Raw genomic sequence first — 23,251 nt, 5'->3', positions numbered from 1 at the left:
CCTGACTCCTGGCTCCGATCTGCCTTATTACACGAGGAATATAATTTCAAACCTCTACAAGAATCCCAAAAGGTCAAAAAGGCTTCCAGAAGTGTTCGGCATGTGAACTCCCAGAGAGCAGATTTGCATTTTTACCTTCAATATCACAAACAAGGTAAGAGCAGCAGAGAATCTGTAATTCACTTTTCCTCAGACAAACTGTGAAGAGTATATGTCTGCTGTTTGGCCCAGATACATCAGACTGTCTGCATGCAGCACAGCAACAAGGCCTTGGATCAAAGCGTGGAGAGGAGAGGAGCGGAAAGACATGAACACAATCAGGACTGCAGAGACCAAGAAGGCAGGTGGAAGCCAAAAACAAGAAGGGTCTCGGAGGGAAATGGAGAAAAAGTTGAGTAGATGGGAAAAGAAAAACACAGAGACAAACTAATGAAAGACACGGAGGACAAAGAAGATGGATATCATTTAATGATGGTGGATGATGCTACAAGAGGCAGAGGAAAAAGCTCCCATCCAGGGACTCGGCTGATCTGGAGAGAAAGGGATTTCATTTCAGTTTCAAGAAAATCATTTCCAAAAATGATAAAATAGCCTTAAAATGTTGAGACTACAACAAATGAGTAACTTCAGTAGTATTAGATATTTCAGAAAGTATGTGTTTGGTGTTGTCAGGGTACATGTCAGGGTAATGGAATGCATAATCTGACACAAACCCACAAGTAATGAGACTGGACTTTTCATGTGTTTAGAGGCAGTAGAGTTGAGAAAGTAACTCTAATTTCCTGGTTAAATGAAAGGTCGGGTCATTTTATTTTCTCCTTTTTGTATGGCTGTAAGCTAAAAGATATAATTTATTTAAAAAATCCAGAGGTGAGTTGCTCCAGCAACGTATGCACGTTAAGTTCAAACTAGTGGAATATGTTTTCATCTTTGCCTCAAGTGGCAGCAGATGGTTATTCACTCTTTGGAGAGGCTGCTTTAGCTGCAATAAAGATTCAATAGGAGGGACTAAGTCCATGGATAAGCACTCCCAGCAGAATGAACAAAGTTCATTGTAACCATGCATGTAGTCTGAACTGCTGTGAGACCTTTGAGCCTACATGCAGCTGTCATGCGGTCTAGTTTAAGGAAATTCATGTCAAAGCTAATTGTACCCTCTAGTGGTTAGCGTATGCACATGCATCAGTGACCTGCAAGCTGAACTTTACAAGAGCTATATGTCAGTGGTCCTTTACGCGGGGCAGGATGACAAAAATGTCGACAAAGAGAAGCTGTATAATAAACTGTTGTGGAGGGATTTTAAATGTTAATCTATCATCTATAGAGGCTACACAGCAAATGCCTCATGTAGCACCGTTGCTCATGTTTTACTTTACTTTGTAAAATGGCTTGATGAGATTTTTTAGTCTGCTTTGTGTTGTCACACATTTGTACTTTCTTTGTAATAGCTAACTTAAAGATGGTATATTTATATATTAATCTTAATCCTTTAAAAGCCTGTTCTACTGTATGGTGGGGTATTTTCCCACTAACTATAATGAATTTATAACAAACAAATGTGTGGAAATAAACCTGTCACTGCCACCTGTACCACTTGATTTGGGTTTGTAATGCCAAAAGTATGTCAATAAAAAGAAAAGAAAATGAAACAGAAAGTATTTATTATCTCTTTACTGTTTTCAAATTCACTAATGTTACAAATAAATAATAATAATAATATGTAACATAAAATGTCATCTCAATCATTTGTTAACAACATTGATTCTTCTTCTTATTATTGTACAAAAGGAAAGAATAGGGGACAAAGAATGATTTTTCTCTACAGTCATTTATTACAGTCAAATGCTTATGAGCACAAACAAAAGCTATTTTTGTTGTTTTTCAACCAAGAGCCATGCAGATTATGCACATTTATATTAATTCATTTTGAGTGAGTGATTTTTATAATTAATATAATTTACGTTTTTCTCTATATATTTATGTAATAGAGAAGCTACGACATGTAAAATCCTAGGATAATAAAGTCTGGTTTTTGGTTAACCAGTGAGGATGACAGTGTCGTGTAAGTTTGTCATGGTGGCACCAGTGAAGTTTAAACTGGTTATTCCTGTTTTTTTTGTTTTGTTTTTTTTTGTTTGTTTTATGGTTTTTTTTTTTTTTAGGTTTGTCTTGGATGTATCAGCTGTGAGGACAGACGCTTCTCAGTGACCAATCCGCTAACGCACCCTGATCTTAACAACCAATCACAGCAGAGCGTCTCTCAACGTTCTTCCCTGCCTCCGATCCACTATGGGAGAGCCCATAGACGTATGTCAGGCGCTCGTGGCTTCAGTCACTGTTAACCAATCAGAAGTCATAAACCCAGCTCAGGCCCGCCCTCCGACAAAATGCCTTTGTTAAAATGTAGAAGGTAGTCGCCTTATGGGCGGAGCTTATCGCTGATTTCCGTCTAGCGGTTACAACAAGCAGAAATCGTCCCTGAAAGTAAGAAAACAAGAACAGACTTCCTTCTCCGTGTTACCAACAGGTGAGCGAGCTACAGTAAAATTGTACAACCGTATAACGTGTTTGGCCTAATATCATATTTATAATATTACTATGTTGATGAAAACAGCCTTGATAGAAAATCTTTTCGCTGCAGTTTTTAAACGCTGTAGTTCAGAAACAAGAATATAAAAAAATAAAAAAAGCACGCGTAAGATTCACTTTATTCCCACCATTGTGCATTTGTTCTATAAGGGAAAACAGTTCATTTTTTATTTTATTTCATTTTGTTAACGTTGCGTAACCAGGAGTTTCTCCACTCTCTCGTTTTCATCTGTCCAAAGAGAAGAAGCTCCTGAGGACTAAAACAAGGAAGATGAGCTATTTTTGTATCTGATTTCATTAATACTAATAATTCGTTATAATGATGGTATGCGTGTATGTTCAGTGTACATATTTCAGTCCATTTTTTGCATTATCTGTAGTCTGAAAGCATGTTATCTGGAGGGAACATGAGTTCTCCCACACTGTGGCCCTACGCCCCCTTTCTGTGGACATGAGCTAAATCACATTTTAGAAAAAAGGCTTTGTTGAGGTTAAAACAGATGTAAGCTACGTTTATTGACAGGATTATGAAAGAAGTCCTGGTGGTGCTGGTTAAGGTGCTGAAAAATGAGAGCAGTTTATTGAAATAACTTGTGAAAAGACAGAAACCTAATTGTCTTTCTGTGCAACAAGGCAAACAAAAACCTGTTTGTCACCTTAAATCTCTAAAGACATGAAACTCATTTCTCCAATTACTTGATTGGTCAGAAGCTTCTGCCTTTCTGAACTATCTCCATGGTTTATATGTTCATTCTTTAATCTAGTTTAGAAAAAAGACATTAAATGTGTTTAGAAATGGAAAAGTCACACCTATTTTGTGATTGATGGTACCATTGAACACTTGGTGAATCTTACTGGGTGTCCACTAACTTAGTAGTGTGCAAAGGACAGCTAAATGTTGCATAACTGGTGATAACCTGATAACCGGGTCGTTCAGCAGGACTGAATGGTGCAGTGAGCATGGAGGCCACCAGGAGACGTCCCCAGCACAGTTCCAGTGGGAAAGCATCTGAACTGGGAGAGCAGTCGGCGCAGTGGGGGAGAGCATGGTGAGTAGATGCCACACAATGATTATCACCAGAAAATATTAAACACTGCTTAAAGTTCATCTTATCAAAATACACTAGCATTTTCAACTAATGTGTGATATTGGGACCACGTTAATATTATGTAATTTGCTTCTTTTACTTTCTGTACTTTTATAGCCAAATTAAACTAAATTACACTAAAATAAAAGAACAGATCAAGTTTAATCTAAAGCAGTGACTAAAATGTAACTTTGCTAATTTGTTCTATAATCAGCAACTGATTAATTTAGGCTTATTTATAATGTGAAACAAGGATTCAGAGAGTAAGTAATTACACATGGTGGTGCAGACTGAACTGAGTAGACAGAGAGGTTCTGATAAGTTCGGATCCTGGTCACCTGCTTTTGGAGGTTTTTTGGCACGTCCACCTGGGACAAGACCCTGAACACACTGCAGGGATTATATTTCTTCTGGCCTGGGAATGCTTGGGCTCACCTCATGCGGCGCTGCAGAGGGGATGGATGGATATTTCCTCTCAGTCCATCTTTACTTAGCCTTCTTGAAACAACATGACCTTGTTAAAATTCACACAATGCACACACAACACTGTTGTTTGCAAATATTTTATTTTTAGTGAAGAATAGCTTAACAAGCTTTAAAGTCTGTGCTCTTTAATGTTGGTAGATTCTTGTATTTTAAAGACCTTTAAAGACATTCAGAGAAGCGTGACTAGTGAATTCATGTGAATAATGTTCTCGTCTACGGTCTGTTTTTATATGTTTATTTTATCCATTTCCAGGGAGGTGGACTGGTTTTCCCTCATCGGGGTAATTGGCCTCCTTTGCTTTGCCCCCTTTATTGTCTTCTACTTTGTGATGGCCTGCGACCAGTACGAGTGCTCCATCAGCCAACCTCTATACGATCTGTGCAGAGGAGAGACAACATTACTCTCTATCTGGGCCAGGGCCCCCTCCTTCACATGGACAGCAGCTAAGATATATGCTGTTTGGGTCAGCTTCCAGGTAAGAAGAGGCAAAACAAGTGGTGCAACTCCAAAAACGTGACTGTATGTTCAGGTTAAAACTGGCTGTCTTATGCTTTAGGTGTTTCTCTATATGTGCATTCCTGATGTTACCCACAAGTTTATTCCTGGCTATGTTGGTGGAGTGCAGGACGGAGCACGAACCCCAGCTGGTATGTAACACACACATTCCCCTACGCATCAGACCGCATGTTTTATTAAGGCTTTTTGGAGTTATACCATTTTGTAAGTGAACATGTTATTCCCCTGCAGGTCAACAAAACAGTGCGTTTATAATAATTCTTAAAATAAAACTGTTTTCTTTTTTTTTATTCACAAGGTCTTATTAACAAGTATGAGATCAATGGGCTGCAGTGTTGGCTGATCACTCATGCTCTGTGGTTTGCCAATGCACAATATTTCCACTGGTTTTCTCCCACCATCATATTCGATAACTGGATCCCCCTGATGTGGTGCACCAATATACTTGGCTATGCTGTGTCCACCTTTGCTTTCATGAAGGCCTACCTCTTCCCAACCAACTCTGAAGACTGGTGCGTACTGTTTGTTATCTGGCAGGGTGACTCAGCAAAACTCCACAGTACTTCAATGTTTTAATAGTAAACTAATATTTTCTGTATTAGCACAGAACTTTGTCAGCTTATTTCCTTCCACCTGTTTGGGATTTTGCAGCAAGTTCACAGGAAACATCTTCTATAACTACATGATGGGCATCGAGTTCAACCCGCGCATCGGCAGCTGGTTTGACTTTAAGCTCTTCTTCAACGGCAGACCGGGCATCGTCGCCTGGACTCTGATCAATCTGTCCTACATGGCCAAGCAGCAAGAACTGTACGGCCACGTCACCAACTCCATGATTCTGGTTAACGTTCTGCAGGTAGGATGGGAAAGTTGTCTTCTAAGTTGCCATCTAATTTAAATAATGCGGAAGCAGAAGTGCTGCAAAAATGGAAATATTGCAAAGGATAAACTACCAGTCAGATGAAGTCATGTTTCAGCCTAAAAAGCTTATTTACAGGGCTTGTTGTGCATTATATTTCACATTACCTGAAACTTCACTCAACAGTAGGAGTAAATATAATTCTATTTATTTATCTTTATTAAACTAACCCTTCACATATAGACATGTTACTTTGAGGGAAATTGTACTAAATTAAATGTTTCTTGCCTGAATTATTACATCTAGATCATGTGGTTCAGAGAGAAATGACTCAGATTTGAGCCTGAAATCTGCCTTTGCTTTATCCAGTGTTGTTTTCGTCAACGATGACGAATTTATTTCGTTGACAAACCTTTTTTTCATGACGATAACGAGACGATGACGAGCTAAAAATGGCTCTCTGGTGACGAAAACATGACGAGACGTTTGTGAGATTTTGTTGACGAGACGAAAATGTTCAAGGCTGATTGTCCGACATTAAAAACATGACATTTCTGTCTATTGTGAGCCAATCTGTCAGTCAGCAATGCTGCTGCACCTTGGCCACGCCCACCACCAGGCGTGCAGCACACACACAGACAAGCAGTTCATTCATTCATATGATAACCTTTCCTGTTTTCCTCTTCTGAGCGTGGTCGGAAGACATGGTGGAGATCCTTCTTCTCTAGGGCCGAAGCAGCGTTCTCTTCGGGGTGAACTCCCGACGCTCCTCTACACGTGTTAACGGGGTGAAACACAAGGAAAGGAAGGCAGCGGTTGTGCTGAGAAACAGCTTTATTACAAGACCTTGTTCATACTTTTACACCACTTCTCCACTCGCTTCACTCCCGATGCTCATTTCCATCCACGTGCACGTTCACTCACACACGCACTGAGCTGGCTGAACCACACACACAGTAATTAGACACATCCCATAACACACAGATGAATGATGACGCAGCGTCGACAAAAGGGTTTGAAAAGCGATAAAACGATATATGGACATATTTTAACTATAATCCATCATAATTTCACTGGCAGACCAGGTCAAGTTGAGCATGTGTTCCTCATCCTTTGCTCATATTTTGGACATGTGTAGTTCAGGGTGGAGTTTTACACTTCAAAAAATTCTCAGAAATAAAGCCACAGTTACCAAAGTAAGGATGTTGTTGCTCTTTGCTTTTTTGGAGTAATTGATTACAGCATTTGCTGTTGGCTGGGAAACCTTCTAAGTCTAAAGCATTCATTTTAATTTTGTAATTATTGATGAAAATAACCAAACAACAAGCTCACAATGTGTTGTTATAGGTTGAACTTATAAATCTGCTATTTTCTTGTGACATTTTGTATGATGAAGTAGGGCATTAATTCATGAAAAAAGCTGAAATATAGAAATGAAATGTTTCTGCCCAACAGCAGTAAAGTAGCACGGCAGCATTGCTTCCCTGTTGATGGGAAAGTCTCAGCTAAACTCAGTCTGGTAAAGAATCTGGTTATTATGTAAAAGCATTAAGGTTAACTTGTTTTATGAATTGCAATACTTGTTATAACCTGTCAACCTTGATTCCACTTGTTAATTTGATTATTGACCTAAATTAATTAGTTTTAGTTATGTCCAATAAGCATTTTTGTCATGATGAGTAAAACTAAGACTAAAACTGAGGTGCCTGCCAAAAACAACACTGGCTTTATCCTGGAAACAAGTCACAGAGAAGTTTTAAGTCTAACCACAGTATAACATCGCCTCTTCTTTTAACAGCGGTCTGTAAATGAGTGGGACCTGAGGAAACCAGCTGTTGGATATTTGGGAGAGGATATTTGTCCCGTTCAGTGTGGGTTTCTAGCTCAAGCTTTTATTCTATAGCATAAAGCAGCGGTGTCCAGGGTTGGGCCTTGAAGGTGCTGTCCTGCAGGTTTTCAGTGTTTCCCTGCTTCCACACACGATCCGAGCCAGTGCAGGGATTTCTATAACAAAACCATCCTTGTTTTTAATGTCGTGCTTTTTAGTTTCCTCGCATACAAAGAAATTCCCGGATCTCATACGTTGTACTGCAGATGGTGGAATATTCAGAAGTCTGCAAAGCACCTGCTCTAAAATTGCTTTACAATTTCTAGATTTAGATGAGCAAACTTCTACCCAGCTTACTTCTGAGACTCCACCTCTGTAAGGGGCTCTTACTTTACAACCAGTCACATTCCCGACCTTCCCTACTTCCCCAGCCTGTTCTTGTCCCTGTCCCAACTTTGTAATGTGTTGCCGACAATTTAAGATGAGCTAATATTCTGTCATGCGTTAGAAAATGCCTCACTCTCAATATTTGGTGTGTTTTCTATTTTCTATTGTAAATTGCAAATAATTGTATTCTGTTTTATTAATATGTTAGTCAGTGTCCTAAATTTTTGGAGGGCAGGGTTTAATATACAATAATAATAAAAAAATACTTTTATACAATAATATACAAGTGGATTTATATTTTTTTTGTTATAGGGTATTTATGTGCTGGATTTCTTCTGGAATGAAGCCTGGTACCTGAAAACCATTGATATCTGTCATGACCACTTTGGATGGTATCTTGGCTGGGGGGACTGTGTCTGGCTGCCTTACCTTTACACGCTGCAGGTTGTACACACTACTAGTCTCTTGTCATACTAGTCATACTACTCTCTTGTCAAATTTAAGAGCAATAGTGAGACAGTACTCATAAGCATGTTTGTTATTATAACACGTAAATTTGGTTGAAAGTGCAGTAAATGAAATTTACAGCTGAAAATAAGCTTTGTATAAATGTCATAGCACATAAAATCTAGAAATGTACTCACAAGGACAAAGTTCACAAAACACTGAAAGAAATAGATCCATTAAATAATAGATGAAGGCATTAACCCTCAGGAAATGTGTTTGTGGCTTTCAGGGCCTCTACCTGGTTTACCACCCTGTCCAGCTGTCCGACACCCACGCCCTAGCTGTCCTGTTGCTAGGCCTCGTTGGATATTACATCTTCCGCTCCACCAACCACCAGAAGGATCTGTTCCGCCGCACAGAGGGCTCCTGCTCCATCTGGGGTCGAAAGCCAAGCTACATCGAGTGCTCGTACCGCTCTGCTGACGGCGGCGTGCACCGCAGCAAGCTCCTGACCTCCGGTTTCTGGGGAGTGGCTCGCCACTTCAACTACACCGGTGACCTCATGGGCTCTTTAGCCTACTGTGCTGCCTGCGGATTTGGCCACATACTTCCATACTTTTACATAGTTTACATGACCATCCTGCTGGTCCACCGCTGCGTACGTGATGAACACCGCTGCAGCAGCAAATACGGAAAAGACTGGAAGCGTTACACTGATGCAGTGCCTTACCGGCTGGTTCCTGTAGTGTTTTAGAGAGAGAAGAGGAAGGAGTAAAGTGAGAGGGAGAAGGACAGTGAGCAAAGTAAAGCTTTCTTTTTTTAATTATAAAATGAACTGGTTAGCAAGAAAACATGAGGTTTATAAATATTGAAGACACACCCCACTGAACATTATACACTTCATATTATACTCTGTATTTTTAGTATTGCTGTGTGAGGGCATGCACAGTAAGTTTACAGCTATAATTCTTAATGCAATGACAAATCCTGTAGTTAAGTTAAAACTGCACAGCCTTGTGTAGTATGTTTGGCATTAAGAACACAACTTAAACCAATTCTAGCCAAAAGGAGGAACATTTTTTTTTACCTCTGCAGCACATTTAATGTCTGTTTTTTTTTCTTCTTTTCAAATATTTATCCTCCGACCCATGTTCTGTACACCTGTTTGTTTCAAATCCCCAACATCACTTCTCTAATGCAGTGAACATAACTAGGAGGGTTTTTCTTCTTCCAGTTTAACATCATGAAGTGGTGAGCATGTAGCGGTGCATAGGCTACTGCATTTTTATGAAGACAGGACAACTTTAGCTCTTTTCTAACTGCATCGAAGACAGCTACCAAAAGATCAGGCTGTAGAGTTTTACCAGGTATCGAGTGACTGAAAGCTTAAAGACCAGAAACCAGAACAGAAGCACTAAGGTGATTTATCTAAAATGTTTTATATTAAAGACTCTTTAATGAGAGAAATGAATTATTACATTTGTTATTTTTTCTAAATGTAACTGTGGGTTTGAACGTGTCCCGTAACACTCGGGTCGTTGCTGGTCTTTAGACTAAACGTGTTAGTGATGCATGGAACTAGTAGAAATGATGTCTCGCTCATTAACACTGACTAAAATGGGTTGTTGCTGCGCTTTGGTTTAATGGACAGAATCTGAAAGTGTTCTATAATCTTTTACAGGTGCTGCATTCAGTGTCATTCTCACATGGGATCGAATGGCTGCACATTTTCAGCCTTAACAATATTTGATTGTAAATGTTTTTCCTGAATGGGAAGAAGAAAAACATTTTTGTGTGTGTGTTTTTCTCAAACTACACCTTTCTCATACCAGAAAGCTATGACAAAAAATATACTTTAAGTTTTGTGATAAGCATGCTCTAATCTGACCCACTGTGTCACTTTACTGTAGGCACATATAAAAAATACTTTATTTATACTTTATTTTCTTTCAGTGAAATCATTAATACTTTGCTAAAACAGAAATCCTAAGCAAATTTGATTTCAGCCACATAGTTTTTTTTTTCATAAATTATAAAAATCTGTCAACATGAAGTTAAAGTAATTAGGACATCAGTTTAATGTTTGAAGACAATCTCAGTAATTTTATGCCCAATCAGATGTATTTTTGTTATGTTAACACCAGAGGGGAGCAGAGGACAGCTAATCTGGTCGGTTAGCAGAACAGTTGTAGCTTTCCCCCTTAACACTGGCTTTCCCTGTTTGTAATGAATTTATTTCAAGTCTGAACTACGCACTGAAGACTTTTAAGCAGTCACGTATCCTAATCTAATGTTGATATTCTTGCACTGAAAGTGTGTTTTTCTTGCATAAAGACTTTGCTATATCAACAGAACAAAAAAAAAAATAAGCTAAAATCAGTAAAGAAAAAAGAAAATTAAGATAACTGAGACAAACCATCAGTCACAGAAGAAGTCCCTGGAATTTGCTAAATAAAAATATGTATTTCTGCTGAAAAAGACTGAGCTGTTGTCAGACCGGCTGTCTTCAAGGTCCAAGTTTAACACAGAAGAGGAAACTTCAGATTCACAAGAAAAAACAAATCCAAACATTTCAGTTTATGAGATGTGAACAAAGTCCAGCTGATAAGACCGACTACAGGACGACTATTAAATGAGCTCTACTGATAGCAATAAACATCACACCCACCACCCAGAAAGCATTAACACAGCATGTAACGTAAAAAGATGCCATTAATGAGTTAACAGACACGGAATGATGCATCAGACCCAATCCTGCCTCTTAAGCACAGCACAGGCCTGTATCCTGAACCTCGCCATCAGCAGGTGTCCACTCAGTATAATGATACACGTTATGGATGTAAATCTGTTACCGTAACGGAAGACTCATTGATCCCTCTTGCCTTAATTCAAAGCAAAATCAATTTGCACCTGATTCATCATCTTGCACCGCATTGAAGCAAATTACCTTTGATTCTTGTTTCAGGCTGACCTACTCTCAGATTACACCTGAAGGCGAGCTCCATTGTACGATGACTGGGTTCACTCACACGAAGTTGACTAATAGTTCTCAGTGCAAGAAATGGAAATCTGAAGAAAGGAATGATCCTTTTGCGATGACACTAAAAGCTGGACTATTGAATTTGCCACTAGGGATCACGCACCCATCCATATAAATGTCCAGAGTACACAGTAACCATATTGTCGAAGCCCACTTTTTACAGCTGCACATTCTTCTCCTCTGAGGGGCTGGTGGGGGTCATGGAGAAAATCTAGAAAAGTGGGCTGTGTGAGTGAGTGGCAAAGATAATGAGAAGCAAAGACAGAGAGGGAGTAGCAGAATGAGAGACACAGAATTCACAATGGGATACTTAGAGCTGGTGCCACTCCTCAACAAAAGTTGGCTTGATTTCCCACGAGGCCAAATTAGTTTTTATTGGAAGTTTGGGGGGTAAGAGATTTGTGGGCGAGAGTCGTAAGCCAGGAGGAAAGAGGCACCACAAAGGGAGTAAAATACATGATTTGTCAGCAAACTGATAACTCACATGTACCATAAAGTACAGCAGACCACTGAAGAGCGTTCCAGGCCACAGTAGGCTTAATAATCACGTTGTGGTCGGTGAGGTTAGATGGACTGGCCTGTGGTTGGTGGCTGAGGAGCAATTCCTGCCATCATAATGCTGATTTCTTGTATTTCGGGCCTGATGATTAAATTTATTTCAAGTGTCACCCTTTATTTCCCGCTTCTTAACAGCCTAACAACAGAAAAACCCACAAAAGTGTCCTGTGGTGCTGGTAGGTGCGCCTGTTATACAACGTTACAGAATCACGTACAATGGCGTATAATAGGCCGTGACTGTTTTTCTTTTGCAATCAGTTAGGAACACAAGTTAAGTAACTATTAATCATGAATCTGTTATACATACGTTCTACAAACTCAGGACTTCACGCCAAATTCCAGTCAGAACAGCTGAATTCACTTTAATGCATCAGAAACCCCCTGAAGTTGATTTTAGACCAAACAATAACAGCCTCCAAACTAGAAATCCAATATGGCTGCCGCATGACGAGCAGTGACAGCTTTATACTTTACCAGTAACCTAATTACCTGTTTATGAGCAGTTCTATCAGTTTATGTCGAATTGAATCAGTGGCACACACAGTCCAACCTCCACCGATGAACATGTCGCTACACTATTTGTATCTGTGATACATTATGTTGCTGTCAAATTGCATCGCTAACCCTCGCTAATTCAGTCAGTGAGCACAACAATAATCAAATACCAGATTTTCCAACTTGCAAATGGTATTCTGACATAATTTCCTGAATTTCAAGGTCAATTTAAAGCAGTTATGCCATGTTTTGTTCAGGATTTTAGAGGCAAAAAACTGTTTCTTTTATAACTTTTTACAAGTTGTTTTGTTTTTTTTCTTGCGTTCAACGAATATATGTACACTTACATGATATGGATCAATAACTAAAACTTTTTATTTCATGTAATTAATTTTTTCTCCAAAACAACAACAAAAAACAAATATTAGCAAACAAAAATAAAGTTAGAAGGAAACATCATTGACTGGAAAAAAGCTAATTACACTCACAAAATATCCCAAAAGTCTCTGACTAGATTTAGGCAATAAATAAATAAATAAAAGAGGTGCAATATGAGAATAATCTGACCAGTTAGTGTACATCTGTTGTAGAAACAGTTCCTCTCTGGTTATAAAAATCCAACTCTACAAAAAAACAAAACAACAACTATGTTCTATGAGCTACAATGAGCCGAAGTTCCAGCTCTATCCAAAAAAACACAAGGGGAACTGTCTACAATAGTTGGAGAAACCATTGAAAAGTTCAAAAGCACGTACTAACTGTACTTTAAAGCAGGATATTCAGGATCTTCAGCTCTGGTCCTTGAGGACCACAGTCCTGCAGGTTTCACGTTTCCCTGCTTTTTAAAGGTGTGTTGGAGCAGGAAAACACTTAAAGTATCAAGGACCAGAGTTGAAGAGCCCTGCTGCATAGTAGAAAAAAAGCATTTGCTGGAAAAGATGTTTTGCCTTTCCAGTGAAAGTCCTCAAAAGTCCTTTAAGTAATCAATAAGACAAAAAGCTATAAAGCCCCATGTAGGCCAAACACGTACCCTGAAACCATATGTCACACCCATCTCTTAATACTCACGCTTGTGCTCTTCCAGACATATTGAAATGAGTCTTAAAGAAAGAAAAGGTCTTTTTCGAAGTAAGGTGATTGAACCTTATGTTTACATTTGAGCCTTGACTCTTCGTAAGTCGCCCAGAGAGTTAAATTAAAAAGGATTAGGAGCAGAGAAAGAATTAGAGGGATTAAAAAGGATTCTCAGGCTGCAGCACAAATCATAGCTAATGTGGTAAAAAATGATTGGTGGTAGATTCTACATCTTATATTAACATGGCTTCTGAGGCGTAGGGACAGGCTCTTAACAGATCAGCGGCATCGCCAGCATGAGTTCAGGCAACAAATTGCTCCTATTTTACATGCATGGAGTGAGAAAACCAAGAACCTCATACTGCTTTCCTCATGTTGATAATCAGACTCCAGCTGGGAGCAGCTTGAATTCTGCACCCCTAACAGTGAGTCAAATTAAGCTTAACAAAGGGGCAGAAGAGCCGCTAGTTACATTGTTTGCAGGATTAAAGCTGATACCAAGAGATTGCCAGCACTGACCATTAAAACATCCAAAGTACAGAATAAGCTATTTCTTTCCATTGACCTCACTGACACAATGCAAACTGCTAATGACAAGAATCTTGAACATTACAGCACATATGCGATAAACAGGTGTGCAGTTTCCATAAGGAGGGGATTTCTTGGATGTGGGGATTTCTTGGATGTGTTTGGTTGCTTTGGAGACACACAGGCATGCATCAGCGGGAGTGTGGGAGTATGTCTGAGTGACAGCCAGTTGTCCAGAGTATAGGGAGTAGGGTAAGGGATATTAGCTGGCACTGAAGTCCAGGGTTGACACAGCCAAAGTGGGCAGCACATCAGCTCCAAAGACGACATCTGACGAGAATTTTCCAGCCTCATCCGACCTCTCCCAACTCCAGAATTCAGAACATTGTCTGGTACAAAGGCCAACCACTGACAGTTATCTCAGACTTAGACTCTGAGGTCGAAGTTGATTTTCAGGTCTATTTACTTTTATTAAACAGAACTAGAAGATGGACTCTTTCCACATAGTCAAATGTCCACAAATGCATCTACGGTAAAGCAAATGGTTCATAATTTTCACAAAAAAAAGATAAAGAAGACTGTCTTTTCAGCTGGAAACTCCTGACTTTGTAGAATTCAGAGTCAACTTTTGCTGTGAGATTATCTAACTTCAAAAAGAGACCTTAGCACTGTTAGAGTGTTAATGTATTGTATGTATTAAATGTGTTAAAACCTTCAGATCTTAAGTGGAAATATAGTTCTTCAAATATATGTCATGGTTCAAGTTCCATTATGTCCTAAAACAATACTGATGAGCAGCACATTTTTAATACAAACCTATTTATTTAGTCAATTATTGCATTTTTATGATCCTCTGCCAAGGAATTCACTGTAGTTTAACACCCAACATTATTATTATTATTATTATTTAAAAAGGCATTGTAAAGCAAGGCAGCTGCCCTGTATACCATTATAATATCTAAAATGCTTCCAAACCCTGATTCTCTCATGTTGTGATTGACCTTCAAAGACAACTTTTATTTCCTGTTTGCTTCCTCCATACTGTAAGCTGTCCTTAGCTTAGTGTAGAGGTAATAAGGGTATACGTACGTAAAGCTAAGACACCTTCTGCTGAATCACAAACTACTTTTAACAGTCTGCTTCATCTGTAACTCCAGCCTATGAAGGAATTATACACATTGATTTTTTTTACTTTTTAACAGGCTCAAAGTTTCCCGAAGTAGATGTTCAAACATTGAAGCAATTGGTCGAACCCTGCTGAACTATTTGACCACAATTTCCAGCGGCAAATAAAACCTTCCCTTGAGCTTTGCCTCATCAATACCATCCTTAAGACCATTAACTGTTTCCAGAGGTGTTTTAAACATGTGACAACCATCTGACTGATTAAAAAGCTAAATTAATTGAATCCAATTTTAGATAATTCTTGAAATCAGCATGATGTGGAAAACAAGTGTCTAAAAACTTTGCTGGCACCGTGATATAATATGCGGACCCAGAAAGAGATGCTGAATGAGCCTTCCACTTTCCCCTTATCAATTAGCTGACTGGTCTGAACTAGAGTTAATGATAATCGAAGCTACAGCAGCACCTCATGCAGGCCCTAATAACTTTCTCTTTAATAAATCACAACTGCAGTCACTCTTCTATTACCTTCAATCACATTTGTAACAATCACACACCATTAAAATCCTGCGCCGTATAGATTACTTTAATTGACAGAAATTCAATGCTTCGTCTTTTCAGCTGTCTGAAGCACAAACAGAAGTTGGATATGACACTATGCCTGCAGTGAAGTCAGCAATTTTAGTCACATATGCACCCAATAAGTGTTCAGTCTTGCCTTTTGTTGGCAATTAAGCTAAGTTTTTTAATCTTGTTTTCACAAGTTAACCACACAGCTTTGCAGGCTCTAACTTTTCTACTAGCCATCTCAATGCTTAGCCCAGCTCTTCCTTGCCACATTATTAGCTTTGACCTTTGTATGTCAGTTCTAATGTTGATACAGAGCCAGCGAAACTCGGCCAGAACCCAAGCCAGAAATAAAGGGCTAACACATGTTGCATTTTATGAACATTCTCGGCATGGATTGTACTTAAACCGTCATGAAATCAAGTCTGTAGGGATTGTAAAACCATGGTAGACTCTCCTCACACACAAAGTCCTGCCTTCCACACCCAACAGCTCTCCCCTGGCTCAAACTATCTGTATATACAGTATAACACCCCTTCCTTTTAATGCTCACTTATTCCCATTCCTAACCTTTATCCAGCTGTAGAATTCTCAACACATGCACTCATCCCCACCCTAAATTTGATCTTCCCCAGTCTGCCATCACATATTCTATCTAGGCCTTCTCTGACTTCTGTATCAGCTCATGATCATTGATTTCTCCTTCCATGTCACACTTCTGATCCTGTCTCCCAACACACCGCCAGTGAACAGGTCACCTTAACTCCCCTTCATCCTCAATGATAATTTGAGGTCTAAGGAGTGATGCCCTTTTCAGTTGTATGGTTCTTTTCTGCTGTCCCAGCAGCTTCTGAGTGAATTAGTCAGCTGTGGTTGTATGTGTCACGGCACAGTCACTTTCTTTATTGCATGACAAGCGTATACTTCATCTGGACGTTTCAAAACTCACAACAAGCACCTACATCTGATTCCAGACACTTGAAATAATGTGGCAAGGAGTATTTTTTACCATAACATGGTGATGTTTTGATTACAAATGTTCTTCATTGTAATGAAATGTCCCATACTGCCAGATTTAAATGCATGCTTAAGCAGTTCAATTGATTTTAGAGACAATGGAATATGGAAAAAACTGACGCTGGTGCAATAATATCATGGTTTTTGCATCCTGACAGACAAAATGTTAAAAAACAGTGTTTAGAAACAATATATATACAAAGAGACTTAAAGGCACATATACCATTATGTAGAAGGCTACACTGGAAAATAAGTTACCATGTTCAATTAAAATAATTGTACCAAGAACTGATTTTATGACTATTTAAATGAAACTTTTCTAATCTTAGACACATAGTGATGCAGACAGAGGATTCTCACCATTGCAGTGACGAGACAAATTAGAGTTTTCATGCTAAACAGAATTATAGTTTTCTGTTTTTAATTGATGATTTTCTTTTTAGAGCCTGGCTGTGCCTCCCTGTTCCTGTTTTTGTTACTCCCTTTTCCGTGCTGTTCCCTGTTTGTTTCTCTTTGTCTGTCTAGGTGCGGCTGGCTGTGTAGTTGCTGTGATTACTGATCCCACACACCTGAGAGCATCGTCCACCCAGTAGCATATCTGTACATCCCAGTCAGCTCTTCAGTCCTCAGTTTGTTTACCTCTATGATACTCAGCAAGCCAAACTTTAGTCCTGCTCTTTGCAAAATGTCTGGTGATCTATACCATCCAAGCCCTGTTTTTCCCCCAGTCATAGCAGATCATAGTAGATCTTTAGAACCAACCCTTCTACACTACAGTCTAGTGCTACGCTTAAACTACATAACTTTCCAGCTTTAAAACTCCATGCTTTTGACTTGTTTGATGGCACAGGGACATTTATTATGTACATCCCTGGAGTTGTCATTGTCCAGCAGCACCCTGAGGTTGAGAAACCACACTTCATAACTTTTCCCATCCTGGTGCATCACTTTACAGCAGCATTGTGCTTTTTGGCACTTTATCACACGCTAGCAACTGAACATCAACACACCGGCTGCTTTGGATGTCACCATGGCTGATGCAGCAAAGAAATCTAAGAGGACATTATCTGTTTCCCCATCACATTGTACCATTAGCAGATCTTAAGGTTAATGGCACAACAAATTATAAAAAATCGTCATTATGGCTCCCTGTGGCCCTACCCCTATTACGTGGCAAAGGTCAAGTCCCTTATTTTTATTTATTTATTTATTTTGAAGGGATCAGGACAAGTAGTCAACTAACAATTTAAATGGCTAGATTAGCTGACCATTAATCTTTTATTTCTTAAGGCTAAGGGTATAAACAGACTGGATCTACGAATCTACTTAATGCAACCATTATGGAAAAGGTCATATTGTATAACACTGTGCCACTTGAAAAAAGATTTCCCTGGTGGCTTCAGGTCTCCGGTTGTCTCCTGGGTGGGGATCTAGGCTGCTCCGCTGCTGGGTCGGCTGGGGGTTCCGGTCTGGGCGGGCGGCATTGGGTGGGCCCCGGAGTGGGGCTGCCTCGTGGCGGTGGGGGGTGGCTGCCGGGGTGCCTGGGTCGGTGTCCGTCGGCCCCTGGCCGGGTGGCCGGTCGGGCCCGGGGTGGGCCGGGTGGGGGCCCCGGGCTCTGGGGCGTCGGGTCTCCCCCCGCTCCTGGGGGTGGGGGGTCTGCCGCTGCTATGGGGGGCTGGGCCCGTCCGGATGTGCCGTGCCGGGGGTTGGTCCGTGCCCTGGTGCTTGGTCGCAGCCCCGGAACCTGGGTGGGGGTGTGTTTGTGTGTGGGTGTGTGTGTGTGTGTGTGTCTGTGGGTATGCTGGTGTGTGGGTGGGTGTAGAGGGACGTGTGTGCCGTATGTGTGTGTGGGTGTGTATGAAGGTCTGGGTGTGTGCGTGTATGTGTGTGTGTGAGTAGTGTGCGGGTGTGTGTGTGGAGGTCTATGTGGGATGTGGGTGTGTGTGAAGGTATGTATATATGAGTGTGTGCACGTGGAGGTCGAGGTGTGTGTGGAGGAGTGAAGGAGTGGGTGGAGGCGTGAGTATGTATGGAGGTGCTTGTGTGTATATGCAGGTATGTATGTGAGTGTGTGTGTAGTGGTGTATGTGTATGGAGGGGTATGAGAGTGTGTGTGTATGTGGGCACCGGTGTGTGTGTTTATAGGTATGTGCGTGACGTGTGTGTGTGGAGGTATGTGCACGTATTGAGGTGTTGGTATATAGAGGTGTGTGAGAGTGTGTGTGAGTGGCTGGGGAGAAAAAAAAAAAAAAAAAAAAAAAAAAGGAGTGTGTGCGTTTGCAGGGGGTTAGGACGTGTCCTCTGGGGGGCGCCCTGGCTGGGTGTTGGGGGCGGGGGCCTGGGGTTCCCTTCCTTCGCCTCGCCCCCCTCCCACTCAGAAAGAGGAAAGTGGCCCCTTGGGCTGGTGGCTGGCCCCTGGGGGGGTTCGTGGCGTGCCTGGGTTGGGGTGCCTGCTCTGGGCCTGTGACGCCCTTCGGGGCCGGCGGGGGACGGGGGCGCCCTAAGCCACTGGCGGGTCGTCTTCCAGGGGGGAGGCTTACCCCCCTCTGGACCTACATCTCCTGACCCCTCCCCTCCCCACTCTTCACTACATACACAGGTAGGGCCGTGGGGGGTGTGCTTGTTGCGCTGGGCGGGGCAGGGGGGGTCATCATAGTGGCCCCGTTGCTTCGCCGAGCGGCAGCATGCCTCCCAGCTTTTAATTCCACTTAGTCACTGAGCACAAATAACATTTGCAACATACAAACACGTTTTGGGGGGTGGAACATGCGAGGTCAGGTGGGTGGGACTGCTCAGGTGGCCCCACCTCCTCCTCAATGCAGTTACTGCCCCCCAATTTTAACCCTCTTTTTTTAATTGCAAACAGCACATAATATATTCCCTCACTAGTGGGGGAGGGAGGGGCGATGGGGTCTTCAAGCGCCCCTGTCTCCATGGATGGCCCGGGGGCGGGGCGGGCCGGGTGGCCTGTCGCGTTGGCCCGGGGCGTGGGCGGGCTGTCCCGGGGGGTTTGGCTGCTGGCCCTGGGGGGAAGGTGCTGTTTTGGGGGTGGGGAGTGGGGGACTGGGGCGGGGCGGGGGGGGGTGGGGGCCTGGCTCGTGTCTCCTCGCCTCCTGGCTGGGGCTGTCCCCCCGCGGCGTGGGGTGGCGGGAGGATGGTGGTGGGGGGATGGTGTTTGTGTGTGTGTGTGTGTGTATGTGGGGGGGGGGGAGAGAGAGTGGTGTGTGTGGGGGGGGTGGGTGGTGGAGGGATGGTGTGTGTGTGTGGGAGGGTGGGGTGTGTGGAGGTGGATGTGTGGTGTGTGGGAGGGGGGTGGTGTGGGTGTGGGAGGATGAATGGTGGAGGGATGATGTATGTGGGGGAGGATGGGGTATGTGTGGGAGAATGTATGGTGCAGGGAGGGGGAGTGTGTGGGAGGATGGATGGTGGAAGAATGGTGTGTGTGCAGGAGGATGGATGGTGTATGGGAGGGAGGATGGTGAGTGTGTGGGGGAGTGGTGTATGTTTGGGAGAGTGGGTGATGGAGGGGTGGTGTGTGTGTGTGTTGGAGGATGGGGTACGTGAAGGTGGATGTTTGGTGTAGGAGAGGGAGGACGGTGTATGTGTAGGAGAATGATGTATGTGTGGGAGGATGGGTAGTGGAAGGATGGTGTGTGTGTGTGTGTGTGGGAGGTGTGAAGGTGGAGGATGGTGTATGTGTGGGAGGATGAGTGGTGGAGGGATGATGTGTGTGTGGGAGGATGGGGTAGGTGTGGGAGAGTGTATGGTGGAAGGATGGTGAGTGTGTGGGAGGATGGATGGTGGAAGGATGGTGTGTGTGTGGAAGGATGGATGGTGGAAGGATGGTGTGTGTGTGTGGGAGGACAGAGTATGTAAGGATTGGATGGTGTATGTGTGGGAGGATGAATGGAGGAGTGGAAGGAGAGTGTGTGTGTTTGTGTGTGTTGGTCTGGGGGGGGGGGCAGGACTGGTTCTCGGGGTGTGCGGCTGGGCGCTGGGGTGTGGGGCTGGACTCTGGCGGTGGCCGTCTGGGCGGGCCGGGTCCCCCCGGGTGGCGTGCTGGCCCTTGGCCTGTGGGGGTGGGGGGTGTCCCTGCGCTCCTGGGCCCGGGCCCTCTGCCCCGTCTGTCCCGGGCGGCCGGTGCCCGGGGGGGTCGGGGACTGCTGGCCTCGGCCTGCCGGGGCCGGTGCCCTGTGTCCGCGGGGCGGCTCCTGCTGGGGTCTCCTGCTGCTGCCTTCCTGAGCGGGCGAGTGGTCGTCTCTGTGGACCGGTCGGGATCTGTAGCCTACGGGGGGGCTGGTGGCCTGGGTCTCGGGACCGCTGGCCTGACTCTGGCCTCTGTTCAAGTGAGGTGGCATCTGCATGATCACTCTGCATGGTCACTCCTTCCTGAACGTCTCCACACAGTCTTTGCGTCGCCATGTGGCCGAGTTCTCCAGCATATCCACACAGGTTTCTCTGCGCGTGTTCTTGAATACAGCAGTTTCACTTATATCTATTATCATATTTTTTTTTCTTTTTTTTTTATTATTTCTGTTCTTATTATTATTATTATTACTCTTACTCTTATTATTATTACTACTACTATTATTATTATTACTATTATTGTGATTATTATTATTGTTACTATTATCAACTAGTTGTGTAATGACCTACTGGCCAGGATGATCTTAGCTATATATGTTGCAAGGAGTATGGATTACATGGTTTTCTGTATAATGTTTTAAGTCCCCACCCGCACTCCCCACACCCTTTCTGTCCCTCTCTCTCCCCTCCCTCTTCTCTCTACTTTCTTTTCTATCTCTCTCTCTCTCTGTCCCCTCCGGTCGAGTCCAGCATTAAGAGTCTGATTTAATAAAGTTTTTCATGTCATCAAGAGGGACTTTATACATGTAGTATAAATCCCTGCTTGATAGAGTAAAATTGCCCAGCACCAGACAGCAGCCAGACAATCATTCTGTTTGCAACGATGCTGGACAAGACAAGTTAAAAAAAAAAAAAAAGAAAAAAAAAAGAAAAAAGATTTCAACTATCAATGGATCCACAATGGGGTTTTAACTTTAACAAAAACCAACTATTCTTTGGTTATGAAGAAGCAGCATATGTAGCTGACTCCTGCCAGATCTGGGCGGGGAACTTAGTTGGTTAAAAGAAGTATACAGTAAGTCCTCTTCAATGAATGAGTGAGTGAGTGAGTGAGTGAGTGAGTGAGTGAGTGAGTGAGTGAGTGAGTGAGTGAGTGAGTGAGTGAGTGAGTGAGTGAGTGAATGAATGAATGAATTATTAAATGAATGAATGGAAATTACTTGATATGCATAATTTGGCCAGGGATTGTAACAGATAACCCTAAGGACCTGGAGGTTCAGCCATAACACAGCAATGTTAAAAAGAATGGATTTATTGAACTGGAGGTTGATTATGGTGGTTAGAGGACTCTGGGATGGCAGCCTGATCACTTGAGAAGGAGATGTGGATACTCTCCAACTAAAGCACCAGTCCCAGATCCAGACATATTTATAAATGGAAATGGTCAAACCAGGAAGGCAGATTTCAAGATACTTAAGTTTAGGTGAGAATCAGTGGTCAAGGGTCCGAGTGAGGGTCGATGCCCAGATATCCAGTAGGCAATTACCATGGGCAAGGCAAGGAGAGAATAATCCAGGGACGTGAATTTTGTCAGCAACTGCTGCTGGACATCTACTGACACAAGACTGTCGATAATCAGGCAGCGAAAGAGAGACTGGTGAGAGTTTAAATAATGCTGAGCACAGGTGAAGATAGAGATCAGTCATGGAAGCCCGGGCGGAATGAATGAGGTAGATTGTGAGTCCATTAACAAAGATGTGGCAGAAATGCGGACCATGACAGGAATGTTTCCATCTGATTAGCAGCAACAGTGGATTTTTTTTCCTGATTAGTTTTTGAAATACAAATTAGCTGCAGGCATGTATTTTATGAGGAAACATTACATTACAAACACTTTCTGATAGCCATGATCTCTGGATGGACTTTTAAACTTTGTTGATGTCACCAGCACAGAGTTTTGTTGTGTTAAACATAGAACATAGAACAGCCTTCTGATATTTCTGTTGTTTTCAGAATAGTTATCTTTTCATATAGAGTTTAAAACAAATGTATTGAAAGACAGGGTAGCAGCAGCTCAAATGATCTGAACAGGCTGATGTTATAAAATTACAGAGACGACAGTCTTTATGCTTGCATAAATGCGATTCATCTACTTTTTCTGAGCATAGTATTGAAGATGAGACAAGTCATTAATACTAAAACAGATTAACCTCTTGGGAGCATGAATGTGCTGAGTGAATTTTATGGCCATCGACCTCTTAAATCCACTTAGAGAATTGTTTCAAAAGTGGAATTTTATCCTGATTATATGAATGGTCCACAGGGATAAATCACAGTTTAACTATTTATCAATCTGGGATCCCCATCACTAAATTTATTGACAATCTTGATGTTTAAGATTTTTTGCTGAGAAGTGTCAGTCAGGTTTATATTTTGGTTTCACTCAATGTGTTTCATCAGTATAGGAGATTTTATGGCAAATGTTTCATATGCACTTTGGTATCCATGTTCATTAAAAAAGTGGTAATGGAAGCAGTAATCCCGTGCTGCAGGACTCGAG

The 23,251-nt window shown here is 42.2% G+C and overlaps 1 protein-coding gene and 1 long non-coding RNA gene across 4 annotated transcripts; one reads left to right on the top strand and one right to left on the bottom strand.

The window, feature by feature from the left end:
- The first annotated feature begins 2,443 nt into the window (after positions 1-2,443).
- dhcr7 (7-dehydrocholesterol reductase) lies at positions 2,444-9,538 on the top strand. 3 transcript variants are annotated; one of them, XM_041976980.1, is made up of 9 exons: positions 2,510-2,527; positions 2,829-2,864; positions 3,530-3,638; positions 4,417-4,639; positions 4,721-4,811; positions 4,979-5,192; positions 5,332-5,536; positions 8,067-8,198; positions 8,491-9,538. In XM_041976980.1, the coding sequence occupies exons 2-9, from the start codon at positions 2,861-2,863 to the stop codon at positions 8,953-8,955; spliced, it is 1,443 nt and encodes a 480-aa protein (XP_041832914.1). In that variant the 5' UTR covers positions 2,510-2,527; positions 2,829-2,860; the 3' UTR covers positions 8,956-9,538. The 3 variants fall into 3 exon arrangements, with proteins under 3 accessions (XP_041832993.1, XP_041833077.1, XP_041832914.1); XM_041977059.1 differs by lacking the exon at positions 2,829-2,864 and having other exon boundaries at positions 2,444-2,527; XM_041977143.1 differs by lacking the exon at positions 2,829-2,864 and having other exon boundaries at positions 2,444-2,527; positions 3,527-3,638.
- On the bottom strand, positions 7,235-16,122 carry LOC121634926. Its single transcript, XR_006009329.1, has 3 exons — positions 16,112-16,122; positions 7,734-7,738; positions 7,235-7,322 (listed from the first exon to the last, which is right to left on the bottom strand). It is a non-coding gene; the product is annotated as an uncharacterized LOC121634926 (long non-coding RNA).
- Between the last annotated feature and the right edge of the window lie 7,129 nt (positions 16,123-23,251).

Source organism: Melanotaenia boesemani, chromosome 1 (assembly GCF_017639745.1).
Source record: "Melanotaenia boesemani isolate fMelBoe1 chromosome 1, fMelBoe1.pri, whole genome shotgun sequence".
Taxonomy (NCBI): Eukaryota; Metazoa; Chordata; class Actinopteri; order Atheriniformes; family Melanotaeniidae; genus Melanotaenia; species Melanotaenia boesemani.
The sequence above is the reverse complement of the archived record's forward strand: the minus strand, read 5'-3'. Positions and strand labels throughout refer to the sequence as shown.

Excerpts from the sequence above, each read along its gene's own strand:
- dhcr7 (XM_041976980.1), top strand. Across the intron at positions 4,812-4,978 it reads CGGAGCACGAACCCCAGCTG|GTCTTATTAACAAGTATGAG; the intron begins GTATGTAACACA and ends TTTATTCACAAG. Across the intron at positions 5,537-8,066 it reads TTCTGGTTAACGTTCTGCAG|GGTATTTATGTGCTGGATTT; the intron begins GTAGGATGGGAA and ends TTTTTGTTATAG.